Source organism: Panthera onca, chromosome F1 (assembly GCF_046562875.1).
Source record: "Panthera onca isolate mPanOnc1 chromosome F1, mPanOnc1 haplotype 2, whole genome shotgun sequence".
Lineage (NCBI taxonomy): Eukaryota > Metazoa > Chordata > Mammalia > Carnivora > Felidae > Panthera > Panthera onca.
The window spans coordinates 71,633,168-71,654,322 of record NC_138355.1 but is presented as its reverse complement, the minus strand read 5'-3'; the positions used below and the strand labels follow the sequence as shown (position 1 = coordinate 71,654,322).

The following is a 21,155-nucleotide window of genomic DNA, read 5'->3' as shown; positions in this document are numbered from 1 at the left end:
AGGTACCCCCTAACTCTGATTTCTTAACTCAAAGATATCTTCCCAGACCCCACTTCCTTGAGTTCTTCAGTACAGTTAGGAATACACAGACTTAAAAGCAATGTGTTTTAGTTCTTACTTAAACATGAAACCCAAATCCTTAACACCCACAGACCTTTAGTCCTGAGAGCCTTTCTACCATTTCTCTGGGTCTCTTGTCTCAGCTGCTGTTGGGACATGGATGCCCAGGGGCTTTGAACAAAATACCCTGGATAGTTGGGTTAGGCATTCAATTTCTCAACTGGGCTGAATTACTAAAATCAACCAAATTTGGGGCATCTGGAAGGCTCAGTTGGTTGAGCATCTGACTTGATCTCAGATCGGGTCATGATCCCGGGGTCATGGGACCAAGCTCCTTGTTGGGTTCTGCTCCAAACTAAGCACAGAGCCTGCTTGGGATTCTCTCTCTCCCCCTCTGCCCTTCTCCCCCGCTCATACGCTCTCTAAAATTTAAAAAAAAAAAAAAAAGTAAAATAAAATAAACCAAATTTAGCTGAGAACATAAAACAGAGGCACAGAATGACACACACGACTGTCTTGGAAACCATTAGGTTTGTCTGGATTGCTCTACAAGCACTGGTCCCAGGCAGCTGAGCGTGTGGGGTTCACAGAAAAAGAAGCCACTAGAGGGAGAAGAGCCTTTCTTTCCCTAACCCCACAATGCTGGAGTAACGGTCAAGCTGACCTGAATTCATTTTCTGGTGATTTTCTCATTTCTACATTCCTTCATCCTTGCCCCCCCCCCCCCCCCCCATCCCTGACACCAACATGGGTGAATGATTTTGAGATCTGGTAGATTTCTACTTTCACTTGGTTCTCCAATGTTTATTCACACCAACAGTCCCAATCTCCTTCTACTCTGTTCAGGGCTGGATACACACATCAAGACTATCTCGAAGCTAAGGGACTCCTCCTTGCTCAAATGAGTGCCTCCTGCCGCTTCGGGGTGGCTCAGCAACAAGACAGGCAGAGCCATTCCTGGATGGAGGCTGTGGAAATGAGCGGCATTTGCTGGGAAGTTGTCTCTGAGAACAACCCTGAGATTGTACTCCTGGATGTGATCAGACCCACATCAGGTGCAGCACAGGCCAGGTGAGGCCCAGGTTTTGTCCCATTCTTCAAGTTTTTTGTTTGTTTGTTTTTTTACTTGTGACCTGGGATTCTGGTCTCATTTATTAAACTTTCCAGGAACAGAAATGATTTTTCCACTTTCCCAAACATGTATGTGATTTACATCATTTGACGTTCTTTAAGTATGAAACTCTAGCCATCGGAGAGAGATTACTAAAAGCCTGACTTGTTGCTGACGTCACTCACGACTCAGACTGGCAGGTTCCCAAAAGCTGTGTACCTCCTGATCCTCCTTCTGGTAGTAAAAACAACTAAATAGAAAGAAAACTGCTGTGTTTTTCTAGCATTCCAAAACATAAGCAAACGCTGGTTTCACATACACCTGATTTCATGTAGTTTGTAACCTGTCCAACTGATGACAATTATGATATGGCTATCACTGATACCACGGGCTCTTCATTATTTCTGCTTTTAAATTCTCTCCTTTTGTCCATATCAAAGAAACTGTTGCTCTCCTTGCTGAACAATCTATCAATCCCATTCATTCTTAGAAAAAGCTTGGGGCTAAGTAGAAATAACTGTCAGTGTATCTGAGGAAAGGGGAGAAGAGTGACAGAGGCCAGTAGGGCCTAGTTTTCCATGTAGAATGGGGATCTAGATTGTTTACATCAACCCCCTTTTCCTGGAGACCATTATTATTATTTTTTTTAATTATTATTTTTTTAATGCTTATTTATTTTTGACAGAGAGAGACAGAGCATGAGTGGGGGAGGGGCAGAGAGAGAGAGAGAGAGAGAGACAGACAGACAGACAGACAGATCCGAAGCAGGCTCCGGGCTCCGAGCTGTCAGCACAGAGCCTGACGCGGGGCTCGAACCTACAGACTGCGAGATCATGACCTGAGCCGAAGTCGGACACTCAACCAACTGAGCCACCCAGGAGCCCCTCCTGGAGACCATTAAAAACAGCTCCCAGTTTCCAGAGGCTCAAGTTTCAAAAGCTCATTCCTCTAAAATAAAATTAAATGCAATGGTAGGGTTTTCAAGGTAGTCTGACTTTTTAATACAGACTTTATTTATTTAGTACAATACCAATAATAGCACTAGTGAGATCTCACGAAAATGTGTGACAGTGCTTCTATGAAAAATGCACTTTCAGGGCCAATTTGGGATGTGAGGAATCCGTCCAACATTTCTCCTCTTCCTCCTCCCCATTCAAGTAGGATCAGTTACTTGCTCCAGAGCGGGGAGGGTAGTTATGGGGCAAGTGGGTTGCTCAGGGGCATGATCTCATTCATCTACTTTCTTTTTTTCCCCCCAAAGGATCTAAGGATTAATCTACTTTCATAATATTCAGCTCACACTACATATAGCTTCCAAGCTATCTGAGGATTTTTCTCCTATTTTATGGCCAATAGGGAATTTATCTAAAGTTTCCTAAGGGTTTTAAATGCTATTACCAAGAATAATGTCCCCTCACTGGGTGTGGCTTAAAAAAATAATCCTGGGATAGTACTTAAAAGTATACATTAGAAGCTAGAGAAAGTGGGGGCGCCTGGGTGGTTCAGTCAGTTAAGCTTTGGACTCTTGATCTCAGCTCAGGTCTTAATGTTTATTTTTGAGGGAGACAGAAAGCACGAGTCAGGGAGGGGCAGAGAGAAAGAGGAAGAGAGAGAATCCCAAGCAAGCTCTGAGCTGTCAGCACAGAGCCTGATGTGGGGCTCGAACACATGAACTGTGAGATTATGACGTAAGCCAAAGTCGGACGCTTAACTGACCGAGCCACCCCGGCGCCCCTCAGCTCAGGTCTTGATCTCAGGGTCGTGAGTTCAAGCCCCGTGTTGGGCTCTGCATTGGGCATGAAGCCTGCTTACACACAAAAAAGAAAAAACAAACAAACAAACAAAAAATCTGGAGAAAAGAAACACAGGTGAGGCTGTAACTGTTCCCTCCTCCTTCAGTCCTAAGACAACTTCAGCAGGGTCAGCGGGAGGGCAAGTGGACACTAAAGATGACTTCCCACGCCCTGTCAGCTGTATCTGAACAGTTAACGAACCGAACGTTCTTAGAGCGAACGTGGTCTCACTGTGACTCACTGGCTCGGAAGTCGTGAGTCTTCTCACGACGTATGACTGGCTCGGCCAGCACCTCTTCTCAGCACGTGCTCCACCGTTTCAAGTACTCAACCTTGACAGATGCCCGAGAGAGGCCCCGTGCAGGTGTGTGCGTGTGAGAGCGGGCGCACAGGAGTTGAGCGTGTGAACCACGACGAACGCTTATGCGTGCGTGGAGCCCACGGAGGGCGGTACGCACGCAAAGCAAGAACGGAGAGGACTGCCACAGGAAGACGACTGCCCTGTTCACATGAGAAAAGCCAGCCCCATGCTTCTGGATGTACTAGAAGCTGGGACTCCCTAACAAACATTCTAAACCTCTCAGCATGGTCTGAAGAAAAGACTGAGGCCCTCCTAAAATGGCTGTAAGGTCAGAGTGGAGCGCGTGTTCTCTCACTTCCCACTGCCATTCCCAGCTTTGAGGTGCCTCCTTCATCCAGAGATGACCACTTTATCTTAAGGGCACAAGCTATAGGATTCTCTGCATGCTAAGCAGATACACGAGGCACCGAGTCTCATCTGGAAATGAGAGGAATTTACGGTCAAGCCAGATGGCACACATACATTTTCTCTCAAGAAGGTTTAGGATGAAAAACACCTCCTCTCATTGGAATTCTTTCCTTTTCCACTCCATTTCCATCGTTTATGAGAAGACCCTATTGCCGGAGGCAGCCGACCCGAGCCATACCTCCGCCTGGCACTCATATCCACAGGCTCATCGCTGATGTTTTCTTTGCCTGGCCTTCCAGCAGTCCTGGTGTCGCCATGAGGCCTGAGATTCCCATTGAGTTTCTCCTCATAGCCCTTGACACCACTGCCGTCCTGTTTGGTGGGCAGCTCGTGTGGCACGTCGAGATTCGCCAGATCCTTCCGTTTGAGCAGCGCCAGCATCTTCAGGCGTTCCATGGCCTCGTGCCCCTCCATCTTGAGTCGCTTAGCCAGGACATCGTCTCGCTCATCTGCCGGGTCCAAGCTCCGCTTCAACAGGTTCAGGCGAAGAGCATCTTCTGTCATCCTATCCATCCTGTGGGAAGGAGAATACAAGTGAGACCGGAACACAATCCCTTCAACGGTCCGTGAAGAAAGAGGATGGGAGGCAAAGGTATTCGGAAGAATCACAAGAGCGCCTGGCTGGCCGAGTCGGTAGAGCATGTGACTCTGGATCTAGGGCCGTGAGCGTGAGCCCCACGTGGTGTCGATCTTACCAAAAAAGAATCATCGTTACATGGAAGTTCAAAGATCACCGAGCCAGGGGCACCTGGGTGGCTCAGTCGGTTGAGCGTCCGACCTCGGCTCGGGTTACGATCTCAACAGGTCACGAGTTTGAGCCCCGCGTCGGGCTCTGTGCTGACGGCTCAGAGCCCGGAGCCTGCTTCGGATTCTGTCTCCCTCTCTGTCTGCTCCTTCCCTGCTCACACTCTACCTCTCTAAAGATTAAATAAAACCATTAAAAAAAATTAAAAACAACAACAACAAAAATCACTGAGGTAAATATCAACACTCCATCTTCCCAGAACACCTGTATTAAAGGAGATTTCTCCACTCAACTTCAGCCGTGGAAAGTAAGCCTCAAGTGTTTTCTAGTTGTTGAGGTCCTGACTCACCTGGATGGTCCATTAAGAGCCTACATCTCTCAGAAAATAAACATTCTTTTGTGACTGCTTTTCGGTGCCTGTATGCTCAAACCACCCGCACTGGTTTTACCTCTCACACCAAATTCTTCTCCTGGAAAAGACCTCTTTCGTGGACAGGGAAGTTCCTCGGGCCACTCAGGCATATCTTTCATTGGCTTATCTCATTGGAGACAAAAGAGAAAGCTGAACGAAACAAAGAGCGTTTAATGGGCAGCCTCGTCTGCAAGCAGCAAGAATCAGAAGGGCCCACGGTTACCCGCCTCAAGGCTATACAGATAGATTCCGTATCTTAAGATACCTGGCTTTAATGAAAGACTCAGGTGTTTAGGCTGATAGGAGGGAATACTTTCTCTATTTATGCAGCTTAAAGGCAAGAAAATTATCATTTTCCCTTCTCACTTTGATTTTTTTACACTAACAAAATCTAAATACAGAACTTCTTCCACACTTTAAAATCCAGGGCTGTTTTCCTGGTAGGAAATAGCAACGAGGCACTGGAAAGAAAATTTTTTGAGTCTAGAAACATAGGCTCAAACTGCTAATTACATTTATAAGATCAAATATTTAATAAGTTACTTTACCTCCCTAAATCTCAATCTTATCTGTAAAAGTGGGTACTTAGAAGGTGCTCAACAAAATTTAACTGTTTTTTTTTTTTTTAAGTTTTATTTTTATTTGAGAGAGAGACAAACAGCAAGCAGGGGAGGGACAGAGAGAGAGACAGAATCCCAAGCAGGCTCTGAACTGTCAGCAGAGCCTGACGTGGGGCTTGAAGATACCCCATGAAGATGCTCAACAAAATTTAATTTCTATGCCCTAGGGTTATGACCTCCTCTATACTTGAAGATACGACATGAGGCCCAATGATTCACAGACTTAAGTAGCAGGACAGAGAAGACTATAAATGTTAACTGGTGCTCTTGAAAAGAAAAATATGTATGTGCTTGAGGCATCTTCCTTTTTTTAAAATTTTTTTAACATTTATTTATTATTGAGAGACAGAGCATGAGCATGGGAGGGGCAGAGAGAGGGGGAGACACAGAATCTGAAGCAGGCTCCAGGCTCTGAGCCGCCTGCACAAAGCTGGACGTGGGGCCCGAACCCACAAACCGTGAGATCACAACCTGAGCCGAGGTCAGATGCCTAACCGACTGAGCCACCCATGCGCCCTCTGAAGCGTCTTCCTTCTTGCAGTGAGGAGTAAAATAAGAGCTATTTGATCCTTTTCTGGGTATGACAAAAAAAAAAAAAAAAAAGAAGAGTAGCCAATAAAAGAATATTCAACAAAAGGAAACAGACATTTTGGAGATCAGAAAAAAAAAATCAGAAGCTAGATATCTCTGAGTTTTTCGGTAACGTTTCTTAATTCTCTCTTAAAAAAGTCGTTTTTTGATGTTTATTTATTTTTGGGACAGCGACAGAGCGCAAGCAGGGGAAGGGCAGAGAGAGAGGGAGACACAGAATCCGAAGCAGGCTCCAGGCTCCGAGCTGTCAGCACGGAGCCCAACGTGGGGCTCAAACCTATGAACCGTGAGATCATGGCCTGAGTCAAAAGTAGGACACTTAACCGACTGAGCCACCCAGGCGCCCCTAATTCTTTTTAAAAGCTCAGGCTTATTGAGACATAATTCACACATCACATAATCCACCTTTTTAAAGTGCATACTTCAGTGGTTTTGATTCAGAGTTGTGTAACCACTGCCACAATCAATATTAGAACATTTTTATCATCTCCCCCCTAGAAAACCCATATCCATTAGCAGTCTCTCTGCCCCCAACTAATTTACTTTTTGTTCCTAATTTGCCTGTTTTGGACTTTTCATATAAATGAAGTCATACAATATATATATGATCTTTTGTGACTGGCTTCCTTCATTGAGCATCATGTTTTTAAGGTTCATTCATGTTTGAAGCCTGTGTTTGTACTTGGTATCTTTTCATGGCCAAATGATAATCTACTTGTTTATCCACTTATCAGTTGGTGGACATTTGATTTTCCCCCCTTTTTGCTATTATGAACAAAGCTGTTATGAACTTTTGTGTACACGTTTTCGTGTGAACATGTTTTCAGTTCTCTTGGGTGTACACTTAGGAGCGAACTGTTGGGCCCTGTGGCAGCTCTTTGTTCAACATTAAGAAGCGTTAGGCTGCTTTCCAAAGCAGCAGCACCATTCTGTGTCACTGCCAGCAGCGTGGGGGGGAGGGTTCCAACTTCTCCATATCCTCTTTGTTCTAACAGCTTCAGACAGACATGTTATAGAACATACATTCTGTAGCTACAGGTCCCCCTAAAGATCTGTGTTATTTCTTTGTTTAATGTTTATTATTTAGAGAAAGAGACAGATGTTTATTTAGTGAGTGCATGTGTGTGCTCACAAGCGGGGGAGGGGCAGAGAGAGGGGGAGAGAAAGAATCCCAAGCAGGCTCCACGCTGTCACTGCAGAGCCCGACTTGGGGCTTGATCCCAGGAACCGTGAGATCATGACCTGAACTGAAATCAAGAGTCTGGTGCTTAACCGAATGAGCCACCCAGGCGCCCCATGGTATGTGTTATTTCTAAAGTGGTATACCTCTGAAAAATACCCCCAGGTGGAAACTGGAAAGCTCAGTACTACAGAACAGCAAGAGTTAGGCTCTAACTCCACAGTAACAGTGTTCCAGGTAACTTGATTGACACCTCATACTGAGAGCACCACTAAGAATCTCATGGGGAGTTGTAGGTGGGAAAAGTCTGTTACTCAACTGATCATACACCTAGATGCAAAAAATACCCCAGAAAAGCACACAGCAAGATATACAAATGCAAATTAATATGGTACTGTGTTCTAAGTTTTGAGACAAATTATATTTGTGAGCACTGAAATCAGAAGACAAAGCAACAAAACTCGATAACCTAGAGTTGAATGAAGTTTGGGAAGGCATCATTATCCTGGCTTCTCGAACGGTTATACAAACAGTTGAATACTGCTCAGATAATTCCCTTTTATCATACTCTAATGAAATAAATGGATATACTGAAAGTTGGAAGAAACCAGAACCAGATATTTGATTGTCTAAGGTAATTAATCTTTCCCAAGAGATGGTTTGAGAACTCTGATCAAATTTTCCTTGCCCATTCTTGACTTTACTGATCTTATTGTAAGCTCCAACTTTATGTGTTCATAGCTGGGCCTGTCTCAAAATCCAATGAAACATGCATGAATCTTGAAAACATCATGCAAAGTGAAGTAAGCCAAATACAGAAGGACAGATATTTTATGGTTCCACTTATATAAGGTACCTAGAATAGGCAAATTCAGAGAGACAGAAAGTAGATCAGAGACTACCCATGACTGGGGGTGGCAAAAGGGCAATGAGGAGCTAAGATTTAACAGGAACAGAGTCTCCGGGGTGAAGAAAAAGTTCTTTCTTTTTTTTTTTTTTTTTAAATTTTTTTTTTCAACGTTTATTTACTTTTGGGACAGAGAGAGACAGAGCATGAACGGGGGAGGGACAGAGAGAGGGAGACACAGAATCGGAAACAGGCTCCAGGCTCTGAGCCATCAGCCCAGAGCCTGACGCGGGGCTCGAACTCACGGACCGTGAGATCGTGACCTGGCTGAAGTCGGACGCTTAACCGACTGCGCCACCCAGGCGCCCCGAAGAAAAAGTTCTTAAAATGGACAGTGGTGACGATTTCACAACAATGTGAATGTACTTAAAGCCACTGAATTATATAGTTAAAAATGGTTAAAATGTTAAATTTTGGGAAAAAATTAAAAAGGAAAAGGAAAACAAAAAGGGAAAAAAGGGGGGAAATGGTAAATTTTGTTACGTATATTTTGCCACAATGAAAAAGAATCCAATGTAACAGACAAATTAAAAATGGCACAAGAGATCCTTTTGGGTTATGGAAATGTTCTAAACCTGGATTGTGGTAATAGCTTTACAACTCTGTATACTTACTAAAAAAAAAAAAAAAAAATCACTAAACCATAAACTTAAATTCTACTCCATAAAGCTGTGAAAATAATATTCAATGTAAACTTGTCACACAAAAATTCCTATCCAAAAAGCCAAACAAAAATTCTATAAAATAGGGGCGCCTGGCTGGCTCAGTCAGTGGAGAGTGCAATGCTTAATCTCAGGGTTGTGAGCTCAAGCCCCACATTTAGCATGGAGCCCACTTAAAATAAAGTAAAAAGTAATTTCCTGTAAAATAAATGTTGTATTTTGCCGTTTAATGTGTACCCAGTTTTTTTGATTGTTTCTTCTGGGCTGCTAATGATAACAGCTAATCTTTCTTAAGTACCTACTTAAAAGCCAAACACACTACTAGGCACTTACCATGTGTTATTTAAATTTCCTTAACAAGTTACTAAGCAAGTGGTATTAGCCTTACTTTACAGCTGGGAAAATGTTAAATCAAGTATCCCAAGACTGCAAAGCTTTAGACAGAGTGAATGTGGAATCCCAATGCAGGTGTAGCTCACTTCAAGAATCCATTATACAGAGGGATGTATCAGAGCTGGATAATTTTGAGAAGCAAGGTTGGGTATTCGTGAATGTGCATATCCGTCTATCATCCCCCACAAATACTATGTATATATACTATGTGCCAGGTATAGGGTTAGCTGTTAAGCTGTTAGGAATTGAGGTGAAAAAGGATTAGGTCACTGTCTTTTAACAATTTCATCCCAACAGGAGACAGATGTGCATGTAACTGAAGTAAGGATTTGGATGTTCTCAGAAATCCATCTTCTCTGCCTTTATGTTTCAATGAAGAGGACTGAATTCCTCTAGATGCAAAAGTCAGAAGTCTGGGAATCGTCCCTGACTTTTAAATCTCAGTCCCCAGCTCCTATAGTCTCTTCTCCAGAATGTGAGTGTGAACATATGCAGTCCTGGCATGTTGCTGCTGGCAGCCATCTTGTGACCATGAGGGAAGGCAGGCAGCCTGCAGATAAAGCAGACACTGCGCACAGAACACCGAGATGGGAGCTAATCACACAGCTGAGCCACATCAAACTGCCCTGAAGCTAGTTTCTGGATTCCAGTTACACAGACCAATAAACTCCCTTAATGTTTAAGCCAGTATAAGCTAGGTTTTCTGTTCTGTTACCTAAACTGAAAATATCTTAATGGAAAACTGTCAGAAGTGCCATGTGAAATCAAGGTGGACACACCCAAAAAACAGGTGGATACGTGGCAAACAAACAGAAGAGCCAGCGCTTGGGCCAGAGCGGAGATAAATATTTGGACAGGTAGAGGAGGTAATGGAAGTAACGTATGGGCAGTAAGTGAAACTGCCCAGAAAAAAAATTAATATATAATCACTCGAAAAGAGGGCCAAGGATAGAACCTTAGGCAATACCTACATTTAAGGGTTGGTTGGTCAGAGGAAACTAAGAAATAGCCAGAGGGCTGGGGGAAAACCAGGAACACCAGACATATCAACAAACTAAAGGAGAGTTCCAGGAAGACAGTAGTTAATTATGTCCAACAATTATAGCACAAAAATGCCCAGCTTTATTTTATTTATCTTTTGAGAGAGAGAGAGAGAGAGAGAGAGTGCAAGAGAGAACGCGTGCAAGGGGCAGGGTAGGGGGTGCAAAGGGAGAGAGAGAGAATCTTAAACAGGATCCACACCCAGCTTGGAGTCCAATGTGGGGGTCGACTGCATGACCGTGAGATCCTGACCTGAGCTGAAATCAAGAGTCTGACACTTTAACTGACTGAGCCACCCAGGTGCCCTCAAAAATGCCCAGCTTTAAATCTGCTGCTGTTATAGAAAACAAGAATGGCCAGATGGTAACACAGCTCTAGACCCACGCTTGTCACGCTTCCATCTTACTGTTAACGCCAAACCAGAATCCAGGTCTGCAGCAAAGACTCAGAGGAGCCTGAGAGAAAAGAGGCTGGAGGGATGAGCAAACCGAATTAACATCTACCGAATGCCTGCTGTGCACTAGGCAATGCATAAGCCCTTTCTATTTGCTCTCGCACTAAATCACATCACAGGATAACAGAAAACTTTTGTCAGTTAAGTTAGAAAAACCCCAATTTTCAAAACTGATAAAACTTAAGCCTGTAGTTATATAAAAGTAAAACAGTATTTCTTTAACACATAAAAATAAGTTGTTCTGGGGCATCTGGCTAGCTCAGTCAGTGAAGCATGCAACTCTTAATCTCAGGGCCATGAGTTCAAGCCCCATGTTGGATGCAGAACTTATTTAAAAAAAAAAAAAAAAAAAACGAACAAAACAAAAAACCTCTACACCCAACATGGGGCTTGAACTCATGACCCAGAGGATCATGAGTCACATGGTTATCCAACTGGGGCAACCAGGTATCCCTTAAAAAAAAAAGTTAAAAATATTTTGAGGGCATCTGGGTGGCTGTCAGTTAAGCGACCAGCCCTTGATTTTGGCTCAGGTCATGATCTCACGGTTCGGTAGTTTGAGTTCCATGTTGGGCTCTGCGCTGAAAGTGCAGAGTCTACTTGGCATTCTCTCTTTCCCTCTCTCTCTGTCCCTGGCCCATGCATGCATGTGCTCTCTCTCGCAAATATAAGTAAACATAAAAAAATTAATATAAATAAAATACTTTGGTTTAAAAATTCTAAGTAGAAATGAAAATATTTCACTTAAAATATTATACACCCATATATATACTCATTCTTATACAAATATTTTATATATTTATACATAATATTTTATATATTATATATAATACACACGTATGTGTAAGATATACAGTAAAACCTTGGTTTGCGAGCATAACTCATTCTAGAAACATGCCTGTAATCCAAAGCATTTGTATATCAAAGCAAATTTCCACATTAGAAATAATGGAAACTCAGATGATTTGTTCCACAACCAAAAAATATTCATATAAAAATGATTACAATACTGTAATACAAAATAATAAAGAAAATACAAAATATAAAGAAAAATGAACAAATTAACCTACACTTACCTTTGAAAACCTTCATGGCTGGTGTGAAGGAGACAAGAGAGAGAGGAGGGTTATTGGGTAGGAAGACTTTCACTATCACTAGTGGAATTCCTATCTGTTGGCTGAACAGAATCCTTTTCTTTTCGTGCACCTTTAACAAGGAACCTATCCAATGACACTTACTTTTGCATCCTTTTGAGGATTTCACGGAAATGGGACATTGCGTTGTCATTAAACAGATTCATCGCTCGCACGGCTGCAGCCTTATTTGGGTGGTGCTTTTCTACAGAATGTTTCACTGTTCCCCACATTTTACACATCTCCCTAATCTCATCTGAAGTGAGGGATTCCTCGGCCTTTTTCTCCTCCTCCCCTGCAGACGAGATCTCCCCCATAACCTCTTGCTGCTGCTCGCGATGCAGACCCATCAGTTTGTCGGTGTCGGCTCCTGGCCATGCTCTTCCACCAGCTCCCGACCGTCGTCCTCATTCACCTCCAGTCCCCTGGTCTTCCCCAAGGACACAGTTTCATCGACAACTGGCGGCTGCTGTTCACGAGCAAACCCCTCTAAGTCAAGTCCAAGAACACAACCAGGCCACAATTTTCTCCAAGCAGAACTGAGGGTTCTCTTGGTGACCCCATCCCAGGCTTTATCCATGATCTTCAGGCAGTTCACCATGTGGAAACGATTTTTCCCAAACTCTCGGAGAGTAAGGTTTGTTCCTTCAGTCACCTTGAAGCATCCCTGAAGTAGTGCTGTGGTGTAAAGCTTTTTAAAGTTTGAAATGACTTGCTGATCCATGGGCTGGAGGACTGGAATGGTGTTGGGAGGAAGGAACTTGACCTTAATGAACTCGAATTCCTCCAGTAAGTCGTCCTCAAAGCCTGGAGGCTGAGTATGAGTATTGCCCATAACCAGCAAGGCTTTGGGTGGCAGATTCTTTTCTAAAAGGTATTTCTTCACTGCAGGACCGAAGCCCTCATCGATCCACTCAACGAACAACATACGAGTGACCCAAGCCTTGCTGTTGGACCCACACAGAACATTTAACTGGTTCTTCTGCACCTTGCATTTCTTGAAAGCTTGTGGATTCTTGGGATGGGACTTTGAAATCCCCACTTGCATTAGGACAAAACAAGAGGGCGAGACGGTCTTTCACAGGCTTGTGACGGACATTACATTCTCTTCTTCTGTAATGTACGTCCTCTTTGGCATCTCTTTCCAAAAAAGCCCCATCTCATCACAGTTAAAAACTTGCTCTGGCAGGTAACACTCAGAAGCTGTGAGCTTCTGGAACTCGGTAGCGAACACCTCAGCTGCCTTAGTGTCCAAACTCAAGTCTCTGTGTGCCTCACAACACTAGAGATGCCACTTAAAGTTATCAAACCATCGCCTGCTTGCTTTGAAGGCTTCTTTGTTTACTGTTGACGTACCTGGCAGTTTACTTTATGAGGTCGGTGTACAAGGCCTTTGCCTTCTCACAGATAAAAGTTCTCGGTCACAGTGTCACCTGCTAGTTGCTTCTCATTTATCAAAATCAGAAGCAACTTTTCTACATCTTCCAGAACACCTGGCCGTTGCTTTGATAATCTCGTGACTCCTTTTGCTGCACTTGGCTCCCTATTTCTTCTTTAATACTGTCCAAATGGTTGACATCGACTTCTTATAAAATCTTGCAATTTTGGTCACTTGTATACCTTGTTTGTACTTCTTGATGATTTCCTTAACTTCCACCATAATCATCTCCTTCTCACTGCCTTTCTTTTCAAAGCTTTTCTGCAAGGGGGCCATTAGTTGTGATCATGTGACATTTGGTGTGACATACTACTCATAGGGCAAGACATCGCTCATTTATCAAGTTAAAATTTATTAGAAATGTTGGCTCGTCTTGCGGAACACTCACAGAACAAGTTACTCGCAATCCGGGGTTTTACTGTATATAAAATAAATATACCCTTCTCATGAATTCTAATACTTGCCTTAATCTGAAGACTTTAACTTAATTTTTTTTAGTAATCTCCACACCCAACACAGGGCTTGAATTCACAACCCTGAGATCAAGAGTCATATGCCAGGTACCCCCAAATCTAAAGACTTTTTATTTAAAAAAAATTTTTTTTGTAATTTTTTTTAATGTTTTTGTTTATTTTTGAAGGAGAAAGAGAGAGACAGAGCATGAGTGGGGAAGGAGCAGAGAGAGAGAGGGAGACACAGAATCAGAAGCAGGCTCCAGGCTCTAAGTTGTCAGCACAGAGCCTGATGCAGGGCTCGAACCCACAAACTGTGAGATCATGACCTGAGCCGAAGCCTGATGCTCAACTGACTGAGCCACCCAGGAACCCCTAAAAAAATTTTTTTCTAATGTTTATTTTTGAGAGAGAGACAGAGCATGAGTGGGGGAAGGGCAGAGAGAGAGAGAGGGAGAGAAGAATCTAAAGCAGGCTCCAGGCTCTGAGCTGTCAGCACAGAGCCCAATGTGGGGCTCGAACTCACGAACTGTGAGATCGTGACCTGAGCCGAAGTCGGACGCTTAACCGACTGAGTCACCCAGGAGTCCCATTTAATCTATACATCTTCTCCAGGTTTACTTGGATTCACTTGTGCTTATTTCATTCTACACAATGTTACCAACATTTGTAGGTGCATTTATCCATTAGAGTCAACACTTCCATCATCTCAAGGGCCCCTCCTGCTGCCACTTGATAACCATATCCATCCTTTTACCACCTCCAAACCACATCCCAAACCCTGATGACCACCAATCTGTTTTCCATACCGAAAATTTCATCTTTTCACAGATATAATGGGAACCACACAGTATACAACTCGGAGGTTGGTTTTGTTTTTGTTTTTGTTTTTTTAATTAATTAAGTAGGCTCCATGCCCAGTATGGAAACCAACATGGGGCTTGAACTCACGACCCTGAGATCAAGACCTAAGCAGAGATCGGGACTTGGATGCTTAACTGACTGAGGCACCCAGGTGCCCCTGAGGTTGGCTTTTTAAAAATGGCTTTTAGTATAATTCTCTTGAGATTCATCCAAGTTGTTGCACATACCAACAGTTTGTTTCTTTTTATTGCTGACTAGTAGTCCATGATATATGAATGTACCATTATTTATTCACCTGCTTAAGGACAACAGAGTTGTTTCTAGTTTGTTTTTGTTTTTGTTTTTTTTGCTATAACAAATAAAGCTGTGATGGACATTCATACACAAGTTTTTGCAGAAACGTAAGCTTTCATTTTTCTGGGGTAAATGCTTAAGAGAGTGGCTACTCAGTAATATGGCAGATTACTGTTTAATTAAAAAATTTTTAAAGTTTATTTATTTATTTAGAGAGAATGAGTAGGGAAAGGGCAGAGAGAGAGGGAGAGAGAACGAGAGAAAATCCCAAGCAGGCCTGAGCCCAATGCGGGGCTTGAACTCATGAACTACGAGATCATGACCTGAGCCGAAATCAAGACTTGAATGCCTAACCTGCCCCAATGTTTAGTTTCAGAAGAAACCACTAATGCGTTTTCCAGTGTAGTTACATCGTCACATGTCCCCGTAAGCAGTGGTTGAGAAGTTGAGTTTCTCCACATCCTCACCGGCATTTGATGCTACCCTCATTCTTTATTTCAGCCACTCTGAGAGTTCTGGAGTGGTATCTCACTACAGTTTTCACATGCATTTCTCTAATGGCTAATGATGTTGATTATCTCTTTATGTGTTTATCTGCCATATGTAAATCCTCCTTTGTGAAAACTCTCTGTTCTTGTCTTTTCCCCATTTTTTGTTAAAATTTATTTATTTATTTTGAGAGAGAGAGCGAGAGCAAGAGCAGGGGAGGGCAAAGAGAGAAATTCAACACTACAGATACAGTCGAAGCACTTTGTGTAACTTCATGTCCAAACCATTCTCTACCCTCTCTTCTCCTTCTCTCCCCAGGGGCATTATGATGGATTTATCATTTCTATGAACATTTTTATAAGATTATTGCTATATATATCCTTAAATAATATACAGTATAGTTTGTGAGTTTTTATAGTTTAAAAAGTAGCTCTTGTAGGGGCACCTGGGTGGCTCGGTCGGTTAAGCCACCTGGGTGGCTCAGTCGGTTAAGGGCTGGACTCCTGACTTCGGCTCAGGTTATGATCTCGCGGTTCGTGGCTTTGAGCCCCATGCTGGGCTCTGTGCTGATGGTGTGGAGCTTGCTTGGGATCCTCTCTCTCTCTCTCTCTCTCTCTCTCTCTCTCTCTCTGCCCCTCCCTCACTTTCACTCTCTCCCTCAAAATAAACTTAAAAAAAAGTAGTGCTTGTACATATCTTTTTCATTTGCTATTCAATATTCAGTTTTTTTTAATATTTAAAATTTATCCAAGTGAATGCACGAAGCTCTAGTTTATTTAACTGCTGTGGAACACCACAAGAAAAATATAAAGATTAGTGACCCATTCTCCAGTTCAACAATTAGGCATCAATTTGCTGATATTTAATGATGCCAAGCCCACGTCTGGCCAAGATGGCGTTAACACGGCTGGCTAGATTTAACTTCCCACCTGAAATAACAAATCCCACCACCCCGCACCCCCCCAGCAAAATACACAAAATGAGGGTTTTCAAGACACTGGACATCAGGCAACAAAGGCAGGATCCCACAGGAGCCAGAAGCAAATGAGGTGAGCTCGCCAACTGCCCTCATTTCTTGTCTTGAGAGTTTCAAGCACATGGTACAGGCAGGGGGACCTGAGGCAGAGCGAGGCATCTTGTAAGCTGAAGTAATGGAGACGCGGGTGCAGTGAGACAAAGGCAGCTAGATTGCAAGAAGGGCAGAGGACCACAGAGGTGAAGCTGCAGAAAGATGGCTGTCACAAAAAAGTAAGTGCTGGGAACACATAGAGAAAGTGGGATCTTCACACACTGTTGGTGGGAATGTGAAACAGCACAATCACTTTGGCAAAGAACTTGGCAGTTCCTCCTAAAGTTAAATGTACAGTTACCAATGACCCACAAATTCCACTGCTAGGTATACACCCAAGAGGACTGAAAACATTATTTCCACGCAAAAATCTGTGCATCAATGTTCACAGCAGCATTATTCATAATAGCTGAAAAGTGGAAACAACCCAAATGCCCACCCAGTGACAAAATATGGTAGATCTGTACGATGGAATATTACACAGCCACAAAAAGGAATGAAGTACTGGTAAGAATTATAAGGGGCGCCTGGGTGGCTCAGTTGGTTAAGCGGCCGACTTCGGCTCAGGTCACGATCTCGCGGTCTGTGAGTTCGAGCCCCGCATCGGGCTCTGTGCTGACGGCTCAGAGCCTGGAGCCTGTTTCAGAGTCTGTGTCTCCCTCTCTCTGACCCTCCCCCGTTCATGCTCTGTCTCTCTCTGTCTCAAAAATAAATAAACATTTAAAAAAAAAAAAAAAAGAATTATAACATAAAGGGGCACCTGGGAGGCTCAGTCAGTTAAGCATCTGACGGACTTTGGCTCAGGTCATGATCTCACAATTTGTGAGTCTGAACCCCACATCAGGCTCTATGCTAACAGTGTGGATGGAGCCTGCTTGGGATTCACTGTCTCTGCCTCTCTTTTTCTGCCCCTCCCCCACTAGTGCTTGCTCTCTCAAAATAAATAAATAAAGTTGAAAAAGAAAAGGAAGAATTACGGGGCGCCTGGGTGGCTCAGTCAGTTGAGCGTCCGACTTTGGCTCAGGTCATGATCTCACGGTCCGTGAGTTCGAGCCCCGCATCGGGCTCTGTGCTGACAGCTCAGAGCCTGGAGCCTGCTTCGGATTCTGTGTCTCCCTCTTTCTCTCTGCCCCTCCCCGCCCCTGCTTATTACACTCTGCTTTCTCTCTCCCTCAAAAATAAACATTAAAAAAAAAAAAAAAGAAAAGAAGAATTACAACATACATGAACCTTGAAAACATTACCTAAGTGAAGGAAGTCAGTCACAAAAGGCCATATATTGTATGATTCCATTTACATGAAAAATCCAGGCTAGGCAAATCTATGCAAATTGAAAGACTAGTGGCTGCCTAGAGCTGAAGAGAGGGTCAAAATGGGGAATGTCTCCTTATAGGTCAAGGGTTTCTTTTGGGAGTGATGAAATGTTCTAATCTTAGACTGTGGGGATAGCTGCACAACTCTGAATATACTAAAACCATTAAATTGTACACTCGAAATAGGTGAATTTTGTGGCAGGTAAAATGTACCTCAATAAAGATGTTAAAAAACACAATGGATGATATTAATAGATTAGTTACTAGAGAAAAAAGATTTAATCAACTAGAAGACCTAGTAATAAAAATCACCCCAAATCAAAGACAGATAAAGAATAAGGGGCTTCTGGGTGCCTCATTCAGTTAAGCGTCCCACTTCGGCCCAGGTCATGATCTCATGGTTCATGAATTCGAGTCCCACATCAGGCTCTCTGCTGTCAGCACAGAGCCTGCTTCAGATCCCCTGTCTCCCTTTCTCACTGCCCCTCCCCTGCTCATTCTCTCTCTCTCTCTCTCTCTCAAAAAATAAACAAACTTAAAAAAACTTAAAAAAAAAAAAAGACAGAAAAAAGAATGAAAAAGAAGAGTATCAGGGGACTAGGGGACAACTTTAAGCAGTCTAATATACAGGTAACTGGAGTCCCTCAGAGAAAGGAGATGAGAGTGGACAGAAAAAATATATGAATAAATAATGGCTAAAAATTAACAACGAAAACTATAAACCTACAAATCCAAGAATCTCAATAAACCCTGAGCACAAGAAACATGAGGAAAGCTATACCAAGGGACATCATAATTAAACTGCCCAGAACTACTACAGAATCTTAAAAGCAGCCGGGACAGGGGAGGGAAAGGAAGACACATTATGCAAAAATAAGGACGTCAGATTTCTTGTTGGAAACAATGCAACAGGGAGTGAGTAAAAGAAAAAATGTGACAACCCAGAATATCATACTTATTAAAACATATCTTTAAAAAAACTTTTTTTAGAATTTATTTGTGTGTGTGTGTGTGTGTGAGAGAGAGAGAGAGAGAGAGGGAGAAGAGGAGGAGGAGGAGGAGGAGGAGGAGGAGGAGGAGGAGGAGGAGGAGGAGGAGGAGAAGAGACACAGAATTCGAAGCAGGTGCCAGGCTCTGAACTGTCAGCACAGAGCCCAACGCAGGGCTTGAATCCACGAACTGTGAGATCGTGACCTGAGCCGAAGTCGGACACGTAACCGACTGAGCCACCCAGGCGCCCCAAAACATTTCTTTTAAAAACAGGGGTGCCTGGCTGGCTCAGTCAGTAGAGCATGTGACTGACTCTTGATCTTGGGGTCATGAGTTCGCACCCCACATTGGGGTATAGATTGTATTTAAAATAAAAATCTTGGGGCGCCTGGGTGGCTCGGTGGGTTAAGCGTCCGACTTCGGCTCAGGTCACGATCTCACGGTCCGTGAGTTCAAGCCCTGCGTCGGGCTCTGTGCTGACCGCTCAGAGCCTGGAACCTGTTTCAGATTCTGTGTCTCCCTCTCTCTCTGCCCCTCCCCTGTTCATGCTCTGTCTCTCTCTGTCTCAAAAATAAATAAACGTTTAAAAAAATAAAATAAAATAAAATAAAATAAAATAAAATAAAATAAAATAAATAAAATAAAATAAAATAAAATAAAAATCTTAGGGGTGCCAGGGTGGCTCAGTTGGTCAAGTGACCTACTTCAGCTCGGGTCATGATCTCACAGTTTGTGGGTTCCAGCCCCACATCGGGCTCTGTGCTGACAGCTTGGAGCCTGGAGCCTGCTTCCAGATTCTGTGTCTCCCTGTCTCTACACCTCTCCCACTTGCAGTCTGCCCCTCTCCCTCTCTCTCTCTCTCCCTCTCTCTCTCTCTCTCTCTCTCTCTCTCTCTCAAAAATAAACATTAAATTATTAAAAAATAAAATAAAATAAAATAAAATAAAATAAGATAAAATAAAAATCTTAGGGGTGCCTGGGTGGGTGGCTCAGTTAAGCGTCTGACTTTGGTTCAGGTTGTGATCTCACAGTTTGTGGGTTTGAGTCCCACGTCGGGCTCTATGCTGACAGCTCAGAACCTGGAGCCTGCTTCAGATTCTGTGTCTCCCTCTCTCTGCCCGTCCCCTGCTCACGCTCTGTCTCTCAAAAATGAATAAACACTAAAAAAAGTAAAAAAAAATAAAATAAAAATCTTAAAAACTTTTAAAAACGAAGATGAAATATTTTTTAGTCATTTAAAATTTCCTTTATCAAAGTTCTCCTTTATAATTTATATTTACTTGTATCTTAAAAGTTCCTCTAATTATGGCCTCAAACCTTATTTTGTCTGGTGTTAATATGAGCACATCAACTTTCTGATTTACTTGAAACATCTGAAACATCTTTTTCCATTCTTAATTTCAATTTCTGTGCCTTTTTTTAAACTTCCGTGTCTTTTTTACAGTATTTACCTGAATTTTTCCATTCAACCTAATGGTTTTTTTTTAGCTGCCTAGTTTAGTTCATTTAAATTTACTATCACGATTACTAATATATTTGGTTTTATTTCTACCCTCTTCATTCTACCATCTTGCTTGTTCTGTGCTTCTTTTTTGGTCTCTTATGACTTCTATCAACTGGACTGACTTAAATTTTCTTTATTTCATTTTCTCTGTTTTATTTCAACCCTATTTTGTTTTTTAGCTCCTAGCAAATTAGTCATAATTAGTGCATTAGATATAGTAAAATCTAATTTAGATTTACCAACAAACTTCTTTTTGTCCTGCCAATCAATCTTAGTGGATTCAAATTCTCTTTTCCTGATACATATCCTTTATTAATTCTTTTAGTAGAACACATAGCTGCTAAACACATTCAAATTTCCCTGAAAATGTTTATTTTCTCCTCACTCTGGAGTGAAAATAGAATTCTAGTTCAGGTATCTTTTCTGTGTAGTTTGAAAATACTTTCCTGGCATTTTCTTGTTGAGAAGTTTGGTTTAAGTCTAATTTTCATTCTTTTGTGGAACTCTTTTTTTCCTCCCTGGTTGCTTTCATAAGTTCTTTCTTTGTCTTTGACATCCTACAAAACTTAGCATCACTCATGCGTTCTAATGTGTTTTGTTTTACTGATCTTTTCAGGATTAGTTGTATTTTCCTGAAGATTCATATACTTAACAATTCTGGAAAATTCTCAGCCATTATCTCTTTGAATATCATTACCATCTCCATTTTCCTCTATTCTGTGCTAGAACCCCTGAGATACATCTTGGGTCATCTTATTCTGGTCTCCAGGTCTCAAAACTTTTCTTCGTATTTTCCATCTCTTCCTATCTCTGTGCTATATTCTGTGTAATTTTCTCCTGTTGTTCCTCATTCTCTCTTCAGCTATGTTGA

General features: G+C 42.5%; 1 protein-coding gene across 6 annotated transcripts in view; it reads right to left on the bottom strand.

Moving 5' to 3' along the window:
- The window catches only part of GATAD2B (GATA zinc finger domain containing 2B), an 86,593-nt gene that overhangs the window by 12,301 nt on the left and 53,137 nt on the right, over nucleotides 1–21,155 (bottom strand). For all 6 annotated transcript variants that reach the window (XM_060644852.2, XM_060644850.2, XM_060644853.2 and 3 more), the window contains exon 2: nucleotides 3,912–4,247. In XM_060644852.2, coding sequence (XP_060500835.1) covers nucleotides 3,912–4,246 — 335 coding nt within the window. In that variant the 5' untranslated portion in view covers nucleotide 4,247. The remainder of the gene's footprint in view (nucleotides 1–3,911; nucleotides 4,248–21,155) is intronic.